The 17,391-nt window shown below is 41.6% G+C and overlaps 1 protein-coding gene across 5 annotated transcripts in view; it reads left to right on the top strand.

Moving 5' to 3' along the window:
- The window catches only part of TMEM63B (transmembrane protein 63B), a 96,674-nt gene extending 82,897 nt beyond the window's left edge, over positions 1-13,777 (top strand). For 2 of the 5 annotated variants that reach the window (XM_083349112.1, XM_083349113.1), the window contains 9 exons: positions 327-433; positions 1,151-1,237; positions 3,020-3,085; positions 4,252-4,414; positions 4,566-4,671; positions 5,235-5,402; positions 6,726-6,841; positions 8,035-8,118; positions 9,583-12,276. In XM_083349112.1, the coding sequence (XP_083205238.1) occupies positions 327-433; positions 1,151-1,237; positions 3,020-3,085; positions 4,252-4,414; positions 4,566-4,671; positions 5,235-5,402; positions 6,726-6,841; positions 8,035-8,118; positions 9,583-9,747 (1,062 nt within the window). In that variant the 3' untranslated portion in view covers positions 9,748-12,276. Of the gene's footprint in view, positions 1-326; positions 434-1,150; positions 1,238-3,019; positions 3,086-4,251; positions 4,415-4,565; positions 4,672-5,234; positions 5,403-6,725; positions 6,842-8,034; positions 8,119-9,582; positions 12,277-13,554 lie in introns of those variants that run through there. The other 3 variants (XR_014490780.1, XR_014490781.1, XR_014490782.1) reach the window with 3 other exon arrangements.
- Positions 13,778-17,391: the final 3,614 nt, after the last annotated feature.

Below are 17,391 nucleotides of genomic sequence, written 5' to 3' on the forward strand. Positions count from 1 at the left end.
ATCAGCAAATTTGAATACCTTGTGTGTAAGAACTAGAATATGGTTTCACTGTGCATACAGAAATCTTCATATTCATGTGTGGAATAAATTTGTCACCCAAATTTAGGGTTCTTAGATATTTTATGACTCAGGATTTCTGCTTGCATACTGTGAGAGGGGAGCTAAGACCTACAAAGCTATTATGTATCTCCTGATTTCTTCTTTTAAACTGGGACTATGTGGCTATGAATTGCACTGTGGAGAAACTCCATCTAGAAATGTAATATTCTATGTTCTTCTACAAGTTGCTTGGAACAGGTGAATTATTGTTTTATCTTTTTTGCCAGAACCCTATCATCACCCAGTTCTTCCCTACTCTATTACTGTGGTGCTTCTCTGCTTTGCTTCCTACAATTGTGTATTATTCAGCATTCTTTGAAGCTCATTGGACTAGGTAAGATGGAAAATAAAATTGAAGTTATTCAGAATTTAAGTCTTGCTTATATATTTTTTTCTTCCTTGCAACCACAGAATCATACCCTGAATTATTTTTTAATTATTTTTGTGGACTTACACATCATGTATCACCTCTGAAAATAAATTTAAGAGAGGCGGTCAACTCAGGTTTTACTATTGGGGTAAATAACAAGATAATCTTGTAATAAGGGTTCCTTCTGGACATATTTTGGAAAAAGAAAAAAATACAATTGATCTACATGTTGAAACATGGTTTGTTGCAATGCTGTGTTCAATCTATACCTGCAAACTCAAAATGGAGAGCATTAGATATGAAATAAATATATCCGATAATATGAAGTTTGGTTCACAAGACGTCTTTTGTACATAAGTATATTCATCTCTCCATATCACTGTAAGATAACTGGAAACTCAGCTCTGTATCAATATTATTAGTCTTCCAGAAATATCTTTTCTTTAGGATTTACTTCTTAAGGATCTTGCTCGGTTACTTATCGTCATTATAATGCATACTTATGTGCTGCTGTTTCAGTGTTTTATTCTTTGTTTGTATTGTGCATTGCATAATGATATAGAATAATTAGTAGTACATAAATAAATTTTGCATTTCACCACCATGTGGCTTTTATTTCTCAAAAGCTACTGGAAGTAACCATATGCCCTATAAATCTACTAATATTCTTTGTGCCACTAGGTCTGGAGAGAACAGGACAACTATGCACAAGTGTTACACTTTCCTCATCTTCATGGTCTTGTTGCTGCCATCACTGGGCCTGAGCAGGTAAATGCTAGGATACTGAATAGCAAACAATATACTCAATTTTACCTATACTGCTGTTGTCCAGTTTTGTTTTGGGTTTTTTGGTTTTTTTTAAAATCAAATTTCCCACATTGATCTGAAGAGGTAAAACTGAAAAAAGAGCCATGATGGCGCAATGGTTCGAATGCAGTATCGCAGGCTAATTCTGCCAACTTCCAGCAGTTCGATCTTAACCGGCTCAAGGTTAAGAAGATCCTTCTGAGGTTGATAAAATGAAGACCCAGATTGTTTGGGGCAATACTCTGACTCTATAAGCCTCCTAAAGAGTCCTGTAAAGCAATATGAAGCTTTATATGAGTCTAAGCACTATTGTTGTTGCTAAAAAAAGTAACAGAAGATACTTTATAATGTTCTGTGTACCAATACATTTCCAGTGTTGCAGTGGTCAATGGTTCATTACTTTGCATCACATCAACTTATTATGTCAGCCTTCCCAGATAGACAAAAAAAAAACCAGAGGAGATAAGCTACTGCTACTTTATTGTAAGACTACATTAAGAGAATCTTGCTAATCTGAAGTACAAATTTCAAGCTTTACACAAGCCTGAGAAGTTCTGGAAGGTACCTTCTAAGCCAATGATTCTGCCTGCTATGCAGCTGAGGGATGTAGCTCTATTATCTATTTGATTCCTCCCTAGGCATCATTTTTTGTCCCATTTCTCAATGTCTCCCTCACATACTATTATGGTCATTATCTCTAGATATAATTCCTCTCCTGTGATTAACATTTCTTGTTAATCTACCTGTGATAAATTCATTCCAATTCTTTATATGCTAATTTCCAGTACATTATTCCAAATTTGAAATGTCAGAAGTGCTTTCAAATCATCTGAGGCTAGTATAACTTGCCAACAATATGCTGACTCTGCAAACTGCTTATAGAGGGCTGTAAAGCACTATGAAGTGACATATAAGTCTAAATGCTATTGCTATTGCTAATAACCCCCTCACCCCACCCCACTCCAGCTAACCACATCTGAATTTCTATATTGGTGTTCTCATTAATAATCAGCATACACCAAGGAAACTTGTTTTGAATAACTTTTTCTGGACTATCCCAAATCCTTTCTCTGAGCAAGTGATATAGAAAAGAGCAAAACTAACCGACCCAAATCAACTTAAACATCAGGAGGAACTACTTTTTCCAAAGCTGACAATATTTTGGCTTATCAGGAAAGGCAGGCTGCTAAATGAAAAGCAGTCAAAATATCTGATAATTTGCGTAAAAGGATGGTAGCCGATTCCCTGCAATCTCACAGTGACACCCATTAAATGTGGATGTAATTTTGATGATCCTGCTTTTACACTGGGTGGAGACCAACTATTTGAAGCATAACGAGAGTTAAGGAAGAAATACAGTGATTAGGTGGGTTTTAGCCCCGGAGTGTCCTAGACAAGATAATCCTCCTTCAAAGTGAGAGATGCCAGAGCTTTGACTAGTTTTCCTAGATGTTTTCCTAATTCACTGAACTGTAAGAAAGAGGAGGAGGTACAGCATGATCAGACTTGCAAAATTTTGTTACACCTATTTTTATATTATTATTATTATTATTATTAATATTATTATTATTATTATTATTATTATTATTATTATTATTATTATTATTATTATTATTATTGATGATGATGATGATGATGATGATGCCTTCCTGTGGAGTTAGTTTTCTGGTCTGATCCATATATAGTGGTGCTGACAGTTGATAATTACATTGCACTCTTTTCTTTCTATATTTCTCTTCCTAGTTTGGATGTGTTTTTCCGCTGGCTCTTTGATAAAAAGTTCTTGGCTGAAGCTGCCGTAAGATTTGAGTAAGTCTTAAAACTGTTTTAAGAATACAATACAATAATAATAAGAATTGTAATATTTGCTCTTTTCACATCCTGCTTTCCTCAAGAAGCATCTTCCAGGACAGCCAGTTTATCTTAAGCCAGGGGTGTCAAACTCAATTTCATTGAGGGCCGCATCAGCATTGCGGTTGCCCTCAGGGGGCCGGGTGGGTATGGCCAGGGTGGGCGTGGCCTACTGGGTAGGCGTGGCTAGAGTGCGTATGGCCTACTGGGTGGGCATGGCCAGCTCTACATCGTTCGCATCAAGGGTGCCTATGGGGGCCTGGGCAGGAGTGGGACAGATCTGAGGGTCTCTGGCAGAAGGAGGGTCTCTGGGCCAGGGCCAAGGCAGTGGGGGCCGTTCCCTCACTGTTTCCAGGATGGCTTCGCGGGCCACATGAAACCATTTCGCAGGCCGGATCTGGCCCCCGGGCCTTGTGTTTGACATGTCTGTCTTAAGCATTCAGACAAGGAGGAACAGTTGTTATGGAATTACCATGCACTCATTTTATGAGGTTTTATGTGACTTTCTCAGCTCCCTTCTCTAGAAGGAGTAACTTCTCTATTTTTACAGAGTACATCTTGTGTAGCACTTTTATTAATAGTGACCACCACAGAGAAAATACCTAATCAACTTCATCCTAGGTGGAACATACTAGGGCAGCCAAATCTCCCCAATATCTTATTACAAATCTCACTTTCTCTCTTTCTTTCTTTTTTAACTATCACATGCAACTCATACTTTTTCATGATTTCAGTAGCTGTTTTTCCTTAAATTGTTGGAGGGTGTTTTCTGGGTATAAAACATCCATGGGAAGTTAAGATGGCTCTGTAAACAGAGGTGTTTCCACACACAATGAAGAACAAAACAAAATTATTGTATTCAAATACATGGCAACAAACATAATTCCAGGAGCTTTAGATGTAAATAGCTTTGTAGTAGCAAATTAGGTAATGGACAGCTACAAAACAACATAGCAAGATTTTAAATTTGCCAAGAGGTTCCCATGGTTTGTTATTCCCTTTGTTGTTAAGGATGATTTTTTTCCAGTTTCCCAGGCTGGTTTACACTCATACAATTCTTGCTGATCTCCCTGATTTAATATAGCTTTTTCCAAGTCAGCCAAGTTGCCTCTCTGTTTTTCCAGATGCGTTTTCTTACCAGACAATGGGGCCTTTTTTGTGAACTATGTAATAGCTTCTGCATTCATCGGAAATGCCATGGATTTGCTGCGCATCCCTGGTTTGCTTATGTACATGATTCGGCTTTGTCTTGCCCGCTCAGCTGCTGAACGCAGGAATGTCAAAAGGGTAAGTAAGACAGGCAAGGAAGGGAAGAGCAATGCATGTTAGGCATCTAAAGGCTGAGGTAAGTGTAAAGCGGTTGTCACTGAAAACAGCCAACAGAAAATCTTCACTGTTTTTTTCTTCATGTGCTGATAGGAATTCTGTTCTTTTTTAGCATCAAGCTTATGAATTCCAGTTTGGAGCTGCTTATGCCTGGATGATGTGTGTCTTCACTGTGGTTATGACTTACAGCATCACGTGCCCCATCATTGTTCCCTTTGGTAGGTATTATCACATCCCCTTGGCTTTCTTGTAGCTAGTAGCATATTGACGAGTAGGTGTATGAATAGCCACATTATTCTTCATCATGGATCATTAATGAAATTTTGGATCTGGGTTATCTCTTCAGTTGCCTTCTCTGAGTAGAATTTGCTTATCTAGTAAGAACCAGTAGAGAGAGAGATTGCTGTGGGAGTTGATTCAATATCGCAGGGATGAGGCTTCTTAACTCTGTCTGGAGCAGAGTGTGCCAAAAAAACAGGGTGGATAGCCCGGATCCCTTCTTGTGACCTGCAAGATATTATGATATTATGGAACTTCAGGAGGGTCTCTGGGGATGGAGCGGTTGTAGAAGGGAAATCTGAGGAAGTGGCATCATAATAGTGTGTGATTGGGGAGAGGAGTTCGATGTTTTTAATCTAATTGTTATATTTATGCAATGATAATCGGTTTCAAGTTGGTTTTAATCGGAGTGTAAATAAAATAAAGAAAATGCATTGATTTCTTCTACCGTCTAAAGAGAGGGAAGAATCCAGCTAATACATTATTTTCTCTTCTCTTTTAGGTCTGATGTATATGTTACTGAAGCACTTGGTGGACAGATACAACCTCTATTATGCTTACCTACCAGCCAAATTGGACAAGAAGATTCATTCAGGGGCTGTCAATCAGGTGGTGGCAGCACCCATTCTATGCCTCTTTTGGCTCCTTTTCTTCTCTACTGTGCGCACAGGTGAGACAAATTTACAGGGACTAGATTTTGTGGGGTTTAGGTTTTTATGTCCACCATGGTTTCTAACCCACATAGTACAAACAACATGGTGAGCAGCTATACCAGCAGTGTAACTAGAGCCACCTTCTGTTCTTCACAAAGCAATTGAAGGAGCAAATTGATTCCATTATTCTAGTGTCTTCTCTCACCTGGTGTATTTAAATGTCTTCGATCAACTTGCAGCAGTCACCTTGGACTACAAGTTGTAATACAGGTATCCTTCGGAGGGTCAGAAATGACTGGGCTGAGAAAGGTAGTACTACATTTTGGAATTGAGACATCTAAAGAAATGAGGATGAGAAGAGGAATTATCTGAACTCAAACATTACTGTAGCATGTTAGTGCAAATCACAGGCCCAATTGATTTATCCTCAATCAAGCCAACATGGGAATTGGATTAGGGCACATCTTCCCCAAAGAATTAGGGATCCATAAGATACCATATTTACCATTTGAGAAACAATTATTTTTATTTTCCCCATAAGTTCTATGTCTATGTCCCAGGTTACCTTCAGATGTTGTTAGGCCCCAATGGTGTTCAGAGTGTCTTCAGCCATGTCCTGGACTTTTCCTGTTATAGAATCTAATGTTTGAAATTTTGCAAAATAAAAGCGAAAGAAGCAAACAGAGAAAATTCAACTGCAGCTATTGCTGATATCCCTTCATCCTTTTCTCTTGGAATGCTACCACCACTTTGTTCCAGTTATACTGAGCTTTAGGAGATGAAACAAAACAATTATTTCTGCCCCTACAGTATCACTTCTGATAATATTAAAGGCCAGCATAGAACATAGAATAACCGAATTGGAAGGCAACTTTGGAGGTCATCTAGTCTAATTCCCTGCACAAGCAGGAGAGTCTAAACAATTTCAGACAAGTTGTTTCTCTGCTTGATTAGTTTTCATCCATTGGTTCTTGTCTTGCCTCCTAGTGCTTTGGTAAATAGTTTGCCCCTTTCATCTTTGTGACATCCCCACAGTTCCTGCATAGTTAATGGAGTCCTCTGGAGGTTTGCTGTAGAATTGGTATTAGACTTTGTGGATTACAAAAGATAATTTGGGGGAGGGGGGAGGGATTCTATTGCTTATTGAGCAGTAGGAGTTTATGAACAAGAGAAATAGAAATGCCTAACTGAAATGAAATGTACTTCCTGTAGCAGGGAACAGCAAATTTCCCCTAACGTCTAGGCCATACCTGCTGTGAGAGAGGGTTGAAGTAAAGTCATTAGAAGGGCAAATCAGATTTGTGTTGGGTAGCTTGACTGTCGTTATCTGCTTTCTATAGGATTCTTGGCTCTCACGTCCATGTTTACTTTCGTGGTTCTTGTCATCACTATTGTGATCTGCCTATGTCATGTTTGCTTTGGACACTTCAAATACCTCAGTGCTCACAATTACAAGGTAACACATACTAAATACTAAAATACGTTCAGGGGAGGGATTTGAAATGAAGGAAGATGTGTGAAGTGCCTCAACTTTGCATGCAATTTTAATTTTTTTTAATTGCATGTTTGTTTTTATGGTCCGTTTTGTTAGTCTCCCAGAATTATTTGCTTAAGATACAATTAAAAGAGAGAAGCATTTCTTGTACACCCTCCACCTTGTACTTTCACTGAAGTGCAGGGGGGGGGGAGAAATGTAGGCTTGCAGTTTTCTGTTTTTGCCATCTTTAGGCCCAGCTGGAAAAATACTAGATGTCCTGTCCCTGCTGTTTGCACTTGCTAGAAAAAGAGAAAGACTTGCTGTTTCCACTGGGAAATTAAGAGTCTTTTCAAGTACAGCCTAAAAGGTGCACTTCTGAGGCTTCTTACTGGACAGGAAGAGCAGTGATGGGTTAGCCGTGCACGTGAAGATTGTACAATCCCTGTAGAGAATAATTTTGGCACATGAACCTCCTACATCAGGGGTGTCAAACTCAATTTCATTGAGGGCCGCATCAGCATTGAGGTTGCCCTCAGGGGGCCGGGTGGGTATGGTCTGGGTGGGCATGGCCTACTGGGTGGGCGTGGCTAGAGTGCATATGGCCTACTGGGTGGGCATGGCCAGCTCTACATCATTCGCATCAAGGGTGCCTATGGGGGCCTGGGCAGGAGTGGGACAGATCTGAGGGTCTCTGGCAGAAGGAGGGTCTCTGGGCCAGGGCCAAGGCAGTGGCCCAGAGATGGCTTCGCGGGCTGCATGAAACCACTTTGCGGGCCGGATCTGGCCCCCGGGCCTTGTGTTTGACATGTCTGCCCTACATGGTTCTTTCATTATAGCAGCATGCAGGAAGAAACTAGAAAGAATGAATGCTAAATAGTCCAGACTAGAGGGCGGGAGGTAGAGTGGAAAGAGATTTTCCTATTTATTATATCAATTTATATAGCCATCCATCTTGCCCTCTGGACAATGAATATAGAATTTAAAAAGCAACATAGCAACAAGTGGGGGAAAAAACCACTCACAATAATAGCGCAATCGTAAAATCCTGGCCCCTGAGGACGCTCTCACCCAACTCTCATCAAGGCAGTCACATGTATCCAATCTGCAGACTACAGGCTTGAGGAATGAGAACTGGGGTTGCTGTTGTTTCATGGCACACTGTTGTCTTCCAGATTGACCACACAGAGGCAGATGCTGTGGATGGAAGAGAGAATGGGCGGCCTGCTGCCAGTCAACCTCCGGCCCCTAAATCAGCTGTGAGTCTCCAGCTCCTCCGCTTGCCCTCTGCCTCGCCAGATGTTCTGTGTCCTCTTATGTCTGACTTTGGGGAGGAGGGAGAGGCATTTACAGATTACCTTTCAGGTTGCCCCCTGGTTGGCTACACACAGGCAGCATCAAAGGAGCATGGGCAGGAAACAGGCTTTATTACTGGCCCTGTCTGAAATGATGGACCTGCAAACCTCAGTTTTTGCCCCCATCCCAGTGCTGTTTGTTCACTTTCGGGCCTTTGTCTCTCAGCTGGACAATGAAACTAGACTGGTCAGTGCCCCCCCTTCCTCTTTTGCTTTGTGGCTCTAACACATTTGGCATGTGCTCTTAAGTGCTGCAGAAAGAGCTGAGGCCATCATTTCCCAGGGCAAAGGGGTTTTAAGTGGAATGAGAATATGGATTCTTTACAGGCTTTGTGGTTTGCCCCTTCCCTGTGCCCCAGATGCCTGAATTATCCAGAACAAAAACCGTTCTGGAAATGTGAAGGGTTGCAGTCATGCCATGCATAGTATTATGTATGTACTCTAATGTGGCTCCCAGAAGCTTGGGAAAAATCTTCCAAATAATAGCCTTATTTTATAAAACTTGAAGTAGATTGTTTGGTTTGACTAAACATAGGGAAAATATGAGAGAGGAGATTACTGTAACTGTGACCATTTCCATCGTCATCCATTTTTCCATAGTATTTGTTTTGTAAAATCCTTTCAAATCTTCCATGCTGATCCAGAACCCCAGGTGCACGCTAGTAGATATACAGACCTTCTCTACTTGTCGGTTTCCCACTTCTAAAAGCAAAGGAAAAACAGCTTTTGCATCATCCTTTGTCTTGAAAAGTGTCCTGTTAGTCCTATTAATTCCCAGAGGACGAGGATGCTTCTCTCTCTTTGCTGTGGCCTGTTGAGAGTGAGAGGCATGAAGTTTCACTGACAAGGAACTAGGAGATGTTCCAGAAGCAGATCAAACCATGGCAAGTGAAGCAAGCTTTGAATGGCTGCCACAATATCAAAGTGTGGGGGATGTTCCTGCTTTTGATGAAGGTTCCTTCACAAAGATTTCTGAATGAGCAGAAATTACTTCCATAGGGAAATACTTCCTGTTTTGGTGGCTTTTTCATTGATTTGCTGGGGGAAAAAAGGACCAAAAGCAAGTTGAGTTATGGTCATCTTTAAAGAAAAGTGAGGTCATCCTTAATGAGAAGTCAACTGTGACATCTCAGGCACAATTGGAAACATCATCTAGTATTTATAACATAAGCTCTGGTGTCGTGTAGTCCTTCCTCCCCCCCTCCCCGCCCATGCTAAAATCATTATGTAGGGTTCTCTTTGATGCCAGCATGATTGCTCTCAAGCTTCCATCCGCATGGCACAGCCATCATAGTTTGCCTCCAGGTTTCCCATCCAGGCAGAAAGCTAACGGGTCCTTCCCTCTTCCCCTTTCTGTCCACTCCACAGAAATACATTGCCCAGGTGCTACAGGATTCTCCACCAGACGGTGACATGGCTGAGTCTGAAGAACAGGGCTCCCAGGACGAGGATCTCATCAACCCCAATGGCATTAATGACACAGATTTCCAATCGTGTGAGGACAGCCTGATAGAAAACGAAGTCCATCATTAGGGATTGTGGGAAAGCACGAGGGGGCAGGGGAGTCCTGAGAGCTGACATGGCTGCTGTGCGTTGTATGTATATGTATGAGTGAATGAGCAATAGAGGGAAAGTCCAAGCAAGGGGAAGAAGAGCAGCACATGCTCAGCACCAACCATCACCACCTCCCATTCACTTGGCTGTTGCATTATTGCTCATTCCAGGGTGGGGCGAAACCATTTGACCTCCATTCTCTGTCTTTCCTATCATCCCTCCTTCTCCCTCTCCCCCTTCTCCGCCGCCTCCTCATGCCCCACCGAGGGTAGGAGCAGAAAGTCTCTGATAAGTTACCTGCCATTCCCACTTTCTGAAGCCCTACAAGTCCAAGATGGAGTCAAAGGGATGACTTTGCTACTTCATGGTGTCAAGGAGAGGAACTGAAGCAAGGACATCAGAAGCTTGGGTGTTTCTAATGGCAAGAATCTATTCTGGCAGAGACTCCATCCTGCCCTGGACTGCTACCCTCCTCTAGAACTCTCTAGTCTCAGATACTAATAATGAATTAGGTTCCAATGAGGACTGAGCTTTAATCAAGGTACTGAATTTCTAAGCTAAGAATATGGGTGGCTTTGAACCTGGCAGGAACCAGTGGTTTCAGCCAAGCGGAGCTGTTTTTAATTGTGTATAAATTTCCTACTTGCTTGTGTATCAGCAAGCATCTTATCTCAGATGGCGAAGATGCAACCCTATGATAACCTTGGTCTTGGTCATTTGTTCACTCCAAGGCTGGCTTGTAAATAAGCTGTCAAGAGCAAGAGGGATTGAATGGAAGAGGCCATCTGCTACCATGAACACTACCCAATGAAGGCAGCAATTGGAGAATGTTGTCTAACAGCAGGTATCCATGAACAACTGCTAGTAACCCCTGTAGCTCCGGGGGGGGGGGGGGAAGTGCCTGTTTCAGGGAGAGAAAAGGTACAAGGGATTTGCCAGGAGAGGGTTCAACAGGATAAGCAGCCCATCCAAGTACCTCTTCCCACATTGCTTCCACCCTGAATGTGTAACAAGGCACTGTGATTTATTTGGGTTCTGCAGCAACTTTGCACATTTGTTTTACCTTCAAAATTGACTAAAACCCTGCTCTCTTGTCCTAATTTCCCAGAAGGGAGAGGAAGAGAAGGGGTTGGTTTTCTAAATCTGCAACTGGAAAATGTTTCCACTGAATCCCCAGGATTGTAAGGTTTCCCAGCTCATCCATTTGCACCTCGGACCCTTCTTGCATGAGGCTGCCTGTGTATTTCATAAGAGGCAGCTCGGCTGCTTTACCAATCCCACAGCCTTGCATGGAACTCTAAGGAGCCGCCTTACGACTCGAAGGTTGCCATCTCTTGACCTGCTTCCCAGGTGGGAATTCACCTGCTGGGCCTTTTCCTTCAAAAGTGGTCTTTCTGAGGGGCACTTTAAATAAATCTGTTCAGAGTAGAGATGAAACCCTGCTTTTTCAAATGGATTTTATGGGGAGGCAAAGAAGCTGTCGTTTTCCCCCTTTCACCTCTGGACTGCCTGTTGGATAAGGAAAAACAACAACAACAACAATTCTCTTGAGATAAATCCCTTTTCGGAAGGAAACCTAGACAGAAGGATGTACTTTGCTGCTAAGCGGTCTTAATGTTTTGCCTTCTCTCCTCTGCACAACTCTGCCCTTTGCCTGCCAGAATCAGTACTTGAGAAACGCTGCCAGTGTTGCCTAGAGGCAGAGGCCCTGTCCATTTTTTCAATGGAAGTGGGTGTAAATTAATTCTCTTTGTTCTTTCAGCCCGAAGGGCCTGAAGATTTTTAGGGAGGTGAGATAGCCCGGTGGAAACAAGAGTATGGAGACTTGCCACTTGGTAAATCAGGGTACTCAAGCACAAGTACTGAAGATTAGGCTTAGTCAAAACTGCGTAAGTTGCTGACGATCAAGAATCCAACGAAGAAGCCCCTTGAGTGGGAGAAAGAGCTGGACTTTCCATTTCCCTTGAAGGAGGAGAGATGAAGGTTTGAGGAACCCTTTTCACCCCTTGGAAGGTGGACCATAGCTAGTGGTGAAGTTTCTTTTCTGGAGCTATCCTTGATGGTGGTAGGGAGGAGTAGAGGAGCGTGAGCACCTCTCCTTCTTCCGATGCTGTCATAGCCACTTTGTGCAACAGCCACTCTGCTGCTGAAATTGCACATGGAATTTTAAGCGTTTGTTCCCGGATGTTTCTTCAGTGCTGTCTAGAAATAGTATGTGGTCCATGCCAGAGTTTCCTGTCCTGGTCCCTTGGCACCATATTCCAAGAAGGCTGTATCTGCATCAGCCCCACAGCTTCTATTTGGGTATATGGAGATAGATCTGACATCTGTGCATATACAGCTGCAGTGTGAGACTGGCTTCTGCTAGTGGGGATTGGGTGCAGATCATTGGTGTCCCCCTCCTGCAGGGAGCTCTGTTCTAACTGGCACTTTGTCTGTGTAGAGATGTGTATAAATACCCTGTACATATTTGTGTAAAAAAGGAGAAAAAAAGAGGAACTTATCATATTTCCACTGTGTGTGTGTGTATGTATATATATACATATGCTATCTAAAAGTGGGTCGGAGGGAAGACACAAGATTGACCCCTGTTTGAAAAACAGTAGGCAACAACAAGGTTAGGATGTATGGGGATTGTGTATTTTATTTATATGTTGTCCATCTCACTCTGTAAAGTGACTCTGGATGGCATTTTAATGAGGGAGAAGCACTTTTATGTGAGAAGACCATTGGGAATTGCATTTCCATCCTGCCACCATAATAGTGATTCAACATTGAGAAGGAGAAGAATCTCACTATGAGGTGAGATCATCAAGCTCTCTAGTGCTATACTACACATTTCTTGAATGTTTTTTTTTGCAAACGTTTTCATACAATTGGGAAGAGAAGATGTGGCTAGCAGTGCATTTCCTAGAGAAAAAGAATGCTAGTATCATTCTCATAAATGAAATGTACTCAAACTAAACCACGTCTTATATTTTGCCTCTGTAGACAACATATCCTGATACAACTTTTCTGCCATTTAAAATACAAAGAAAAAAAGGGGGAAATCCTTGACAAAAATGCTCCTTTTCATAGCGTGATGGGAGTGATGGGCATGAAAGCAAAACTATTTGCTAATGCAAAGTAAATATAGAATGTTTTTCCAAGCATTTGGAGGTTCTATCTGCTTTCTCTAAAATGTTCACCATCAAGCCTATAGTAATGTTTTGGGGAAAAGTAAGACATCTGTCCATTTCTCCAAACGTTTGCCCTTCCTACAGTAGCTGAAAGCTAATGTAGATCTCTTATTACTTGACAACTATGTAAATCCCAGCTTGGGACAAAACCAATACAGGCAAAATAGCCTCTTGACTTGAAAGTATGATTAAGGGAGCCAAGTCCTTTAATGGGCTAAAAGGCTCTGGACCTCTGCCAGCTACTGTACGAACACAACACTCTCTTGATGCTTTACCACTGCTGACTCTTTGCTGCCTAATCATGCTGCCAACTGGATCTGAATGAGATGGCAGTGAAATGAATTCATCTTTACTGGAAGCAAAATCACCGAAAAAGAGGTTCTCACGATGAAAAGACAGCTGCACTGGACAGGTGGGAGATTGCATGCAGCTCTATTCTAAGGTAAACGCAAAGCAAGATTAAGAAGCAAAAATAACACAGGTTTATGGCTAGAGAAAATCATTCCAATTTTCCCATATAAACTCAGATGCAAAGAAAGGGGTTTTTTTTTAATTCTTTGCAACAAAGACAGGCACTGAAGAATTGCTCCCCCTTTTTATCCCGAAGTTCCAAGATTTTCTCTCCGTGTATTCTGACTTGTAAAAGAGGCCATCAAGGAGAGCTGCCTCCATCTTTTGTTGCTGAAGCCCTGATGAAAACCAAAGTTGGAGCAAGTGATAATCTACCCATTATAGCATTTGAGGCATTCTCACCTCTTCACAATCCTTATGCTCTTGTGAGTATAAATAAATAAAAGCATTTGTTACGAGTCTTCAAGCTCTGCATATATTCATGGCATGCAAATCAGTTGTATTATTTGCCTTTATTTGTCTTAACCATTGAGTAGATTATATAGCCCACAATGGTCATCATGCTGAAGTCCACCACTTTGCAGCCTTCCTCTGTTCTAACCCTGCCAATTGCCTCCATTAACATAATACAGTCCTATACATCTACTGATTTTCTATTGAGTAATCAATTCAGTTAGACTCACTTGCAGATAAATCACTGTAGAAAATAAAAGTTTAAAACTAATCCGCCCTTGTCAGGAGTAAGCTAATAGAGAATTACAGGCTATATATTCCCATTACAACTTTAAGGATTCTTTTTAACAATGAGATTTTCACTTCCAGGGATTCTGAAGAATTGAATAAATTCTTTGTTCAATATGATGATAGACACCAATTTAGATGACTTTAAAAACAAATACATGGAACATTATTAGGCTTCCACTAGCTACTAGTTGGTGAGGGAAGAAAAAGATCCCAAATCAAACTTCATTTCTGGAGAAAACATGAACCTGGAATTCTTTACTACACTCCCATGCAAGTATTAACCTGATCCAATGCTGCTTAGCATGTTTTGAGATCAATCAGAATTAGCTTAGTGTTGTCAGCAAAATGGGTTAATGGTTCTGCTCTCCCCAAGAGACAAACAGCATATTTTAAATACCAGATATAGAGAGCGCAGAGGAAATCAGCTGTTGCCCTGTATTCATGGTGGTGAGCTTGCTACCTATGTATGGTATAAGGCAGGGGTAGGCAACCTCGGCTCTTTTATGACTCGTGGACTTCAACTCCCAGAATTCATGAGCCAGCCAAGCTGGCTCAGGAATTCTGGGAGTTGAAGTCCACGAGTCATAAAAGAGCCGAGGTTGCCTACCCCTGGTATAAGGGGATACAAAAAGCCAGAATTAGAGGTACCATATCTGGACTGCTAGACTCAGGACAACCATTAATGCTGCCAATATTTTAAGTTTTCTCCCTCTCTTTGCTCCCATCTAGTGGTCATCTGGATTTTTTTTAGCCCAGGCATAATACCCCTAATTTAAATGGGACATAGCCCCCTGCCCTGCGCTTATATTTTTAGCAGATGTTTTTGGAGATTATTCAGAAAGTTGAGCAATACTAAATACAAAGGTGTCATAATACAATTCGTTTGCCTGCATACCTCTTAGAAATGCTAATGCTGGCATGGAGTTCTGATGTGTGTTTGCAAGGTCTCAATTTAAACTACATCCCAACTACGTGAAATCTGCCCTTTACAGGCGTGTTCTGTGTATCTTGAGTTGATGATGCAATTGTGGGTAGCCAGAGGCCCGTTCTTGCCGACAGAGGAAGCCCGAGAGCTACAAGCTGATGTGGGTTAGGGTTATACGGCGGAGGTTTAGAGCCAGTTTGTTCTTTATTGGAGCTTGCTGAGTGGCTCAAAGGAGGCTTCGTTCTTCTTCCATCGCCGTCTGAGGCGACAATAACGTAGCGGGCAATTTCCAAGAGAAGAGCTAGAATTTGCCTGAAACTTAAGATTTCTTTCCCCATGAAGCGCTTCATAGTCCTGAAAGGGACCAGGCCCTATCGCAGTGCCGACGTTATTAGAAGAAACAAAAAGCACAAATCTGGTCCCGGAACTCCAGCTTTGCCCGCCCCGTTGCCCTCCCCGGTTTCTCTGGGTGTGGCAGCAGCCCGCCGGACTGCCGCAGTCAACATAGCTGAAGCCTGACTCAAAGCCGGGCCGAGATTCCCGAGAAGGCCGCTGGGTTCCTCCCTCGCAGAGACTCTTAAAGGCGCCGGGAATTTCCTCCCATTCGGGGGCTGCGTTTGGATGGAGGGCCCCGCGGCCGCCTTCTCCTTGGCCCCGCTGAGCGTCCGGGAAACCGCCATATGCGGAGAGGCGAATCTCGTGCGCACAAGTTTTACTTTGCTGAGTTAAAATCCATTCTAGCCGCATTAATAGTGTTCCAAGACTCTGCGATACGAACCACCGTCAACCTAACAGCTGAATAAGTCTTAATAATGGTTAATGGCGGGATGTTAATGAGTTAATTATCACAACTCATTATGTCATTATATTATCCCGCTGTCCTTCTAATGAACACCAAATATTGTCTACTCTGCTACCACCCACCCCCCAGCAACAAGACATTCTCAAATCTTAAAAAAGCAAAAACTCTGAGATACAGCTACAACGCTAGCACTAAAAAAAAGGCCGTAATTGTGATACCATGAGAAAATAACTTCATATTTTGGTGGTGACTAAAACTTGAAAAAGAAAAAAAATGGGAAAAACTAGTTAAAGAAAAAGATGTATATACTAGCTAGGTAATGTCAATATAGAATTGATGTTTCACATATCCTTAAGTCTATTAAATCTAGATCATATTGACAAATATTGCTTCATCTTCATACATTAGGATATAAAGATTTTCAAAGGTAGGTGACAGATTCATGAGGTATCAGTCTAACCACTTTCCGTTCACACAAAATTATTCTCTTTATTATTCTGTTAAGAAACAATCTATTCATACAGCATATTCACATGTGAAGTAATGATGACTTGTTTCTTGATCCAGAATTAAGGACTAATGTAGAACATGAAATCCAGTTGGGCAGATCTGCAACCACCTCCCTTTATCCAGCCAGATCTCAGGGATACATGCCAAGTCTGTCAACTCATCCATAATTAAATCATAAACAAAATTAATGTTGTTAAATCATGTTGTTTCTATAGTCTCCTTATCACATGTATATGGGTGGTGTTTTGTGATACTATCAGCGGTTCTAAGCTTGATTAAAAGCAGTTGGATTTTGAAGCGCACAGTTCTGAAAATAAGGGACTGCCATGTCTGATTTGCTAATTTTGCAATTTATGTACTTATATTTTAAGGGCTTATATTTCAAGGGCTAGCTTTAGGCTAGCTTAAACAAATAGGGAGGTAGAGTTTCCAAGCCAATCTCACTCAGCTACATTCCTTGGGGTTTATTTTCCTAATCATGTAACTAAGCAGCTCTTCTCATCACCCTTGGATATGTAAAATGACTGTCCACAGACAAGCCACCTCTCCAAGCACTAGCTTTCCACGACTGATAAAGCAGACTTCCTTTAATTTTTTTTTCCAATCCACTGAAGATACACATATAGACATTTGGTACATGCAATAGCTACAACACATATTTTGCAAATTCTCCTGAGGTGAGAACAATAGAAAAGCAAGGGGACTAGTGTAGTCATCCCCAAAACAAGATAAAAGGTGTCTACACCTTTGAACCAAGCTAAGCTGGTGACTTTATGGACATATCTATTGGTCTTTCTTGGCCTTAGTACAGAAGTAAATGTACCACTTCTACAATAATATAATAATAATAATAATAATAATAATAATAATAATAATAATAATAATAATAATAATAATAATAATGTTGGAAGGGACCTTGGAGGTCATCTAGTCCAACCCCCTGCTCCGGCAGGAAACCTTATACCATTTCAGGCAAATGGCTGTCCAGTATCTTCTTAAAAACCTCCAGTGTTGGAGCATTCACCACTTCTGGAGGCAGGTTGTTCCACTGGTTAATTTTTCTAACTGTCAGGAAGTTTCTCCTTAGTTCTAGGTTGCTTCTCTCCTTGACT

Source organism: Vipera ursinii (assembly GCF_947247035.1).
Source record: "Vipera ursinii genome assembly, chromosome: 1".
Classification (NCBI taxonomy): Eukaryota; Metazoa; Chordata; class Lepidosauria; order Squamata; family Viperidae; genus Vipera; species Vipera ursinii.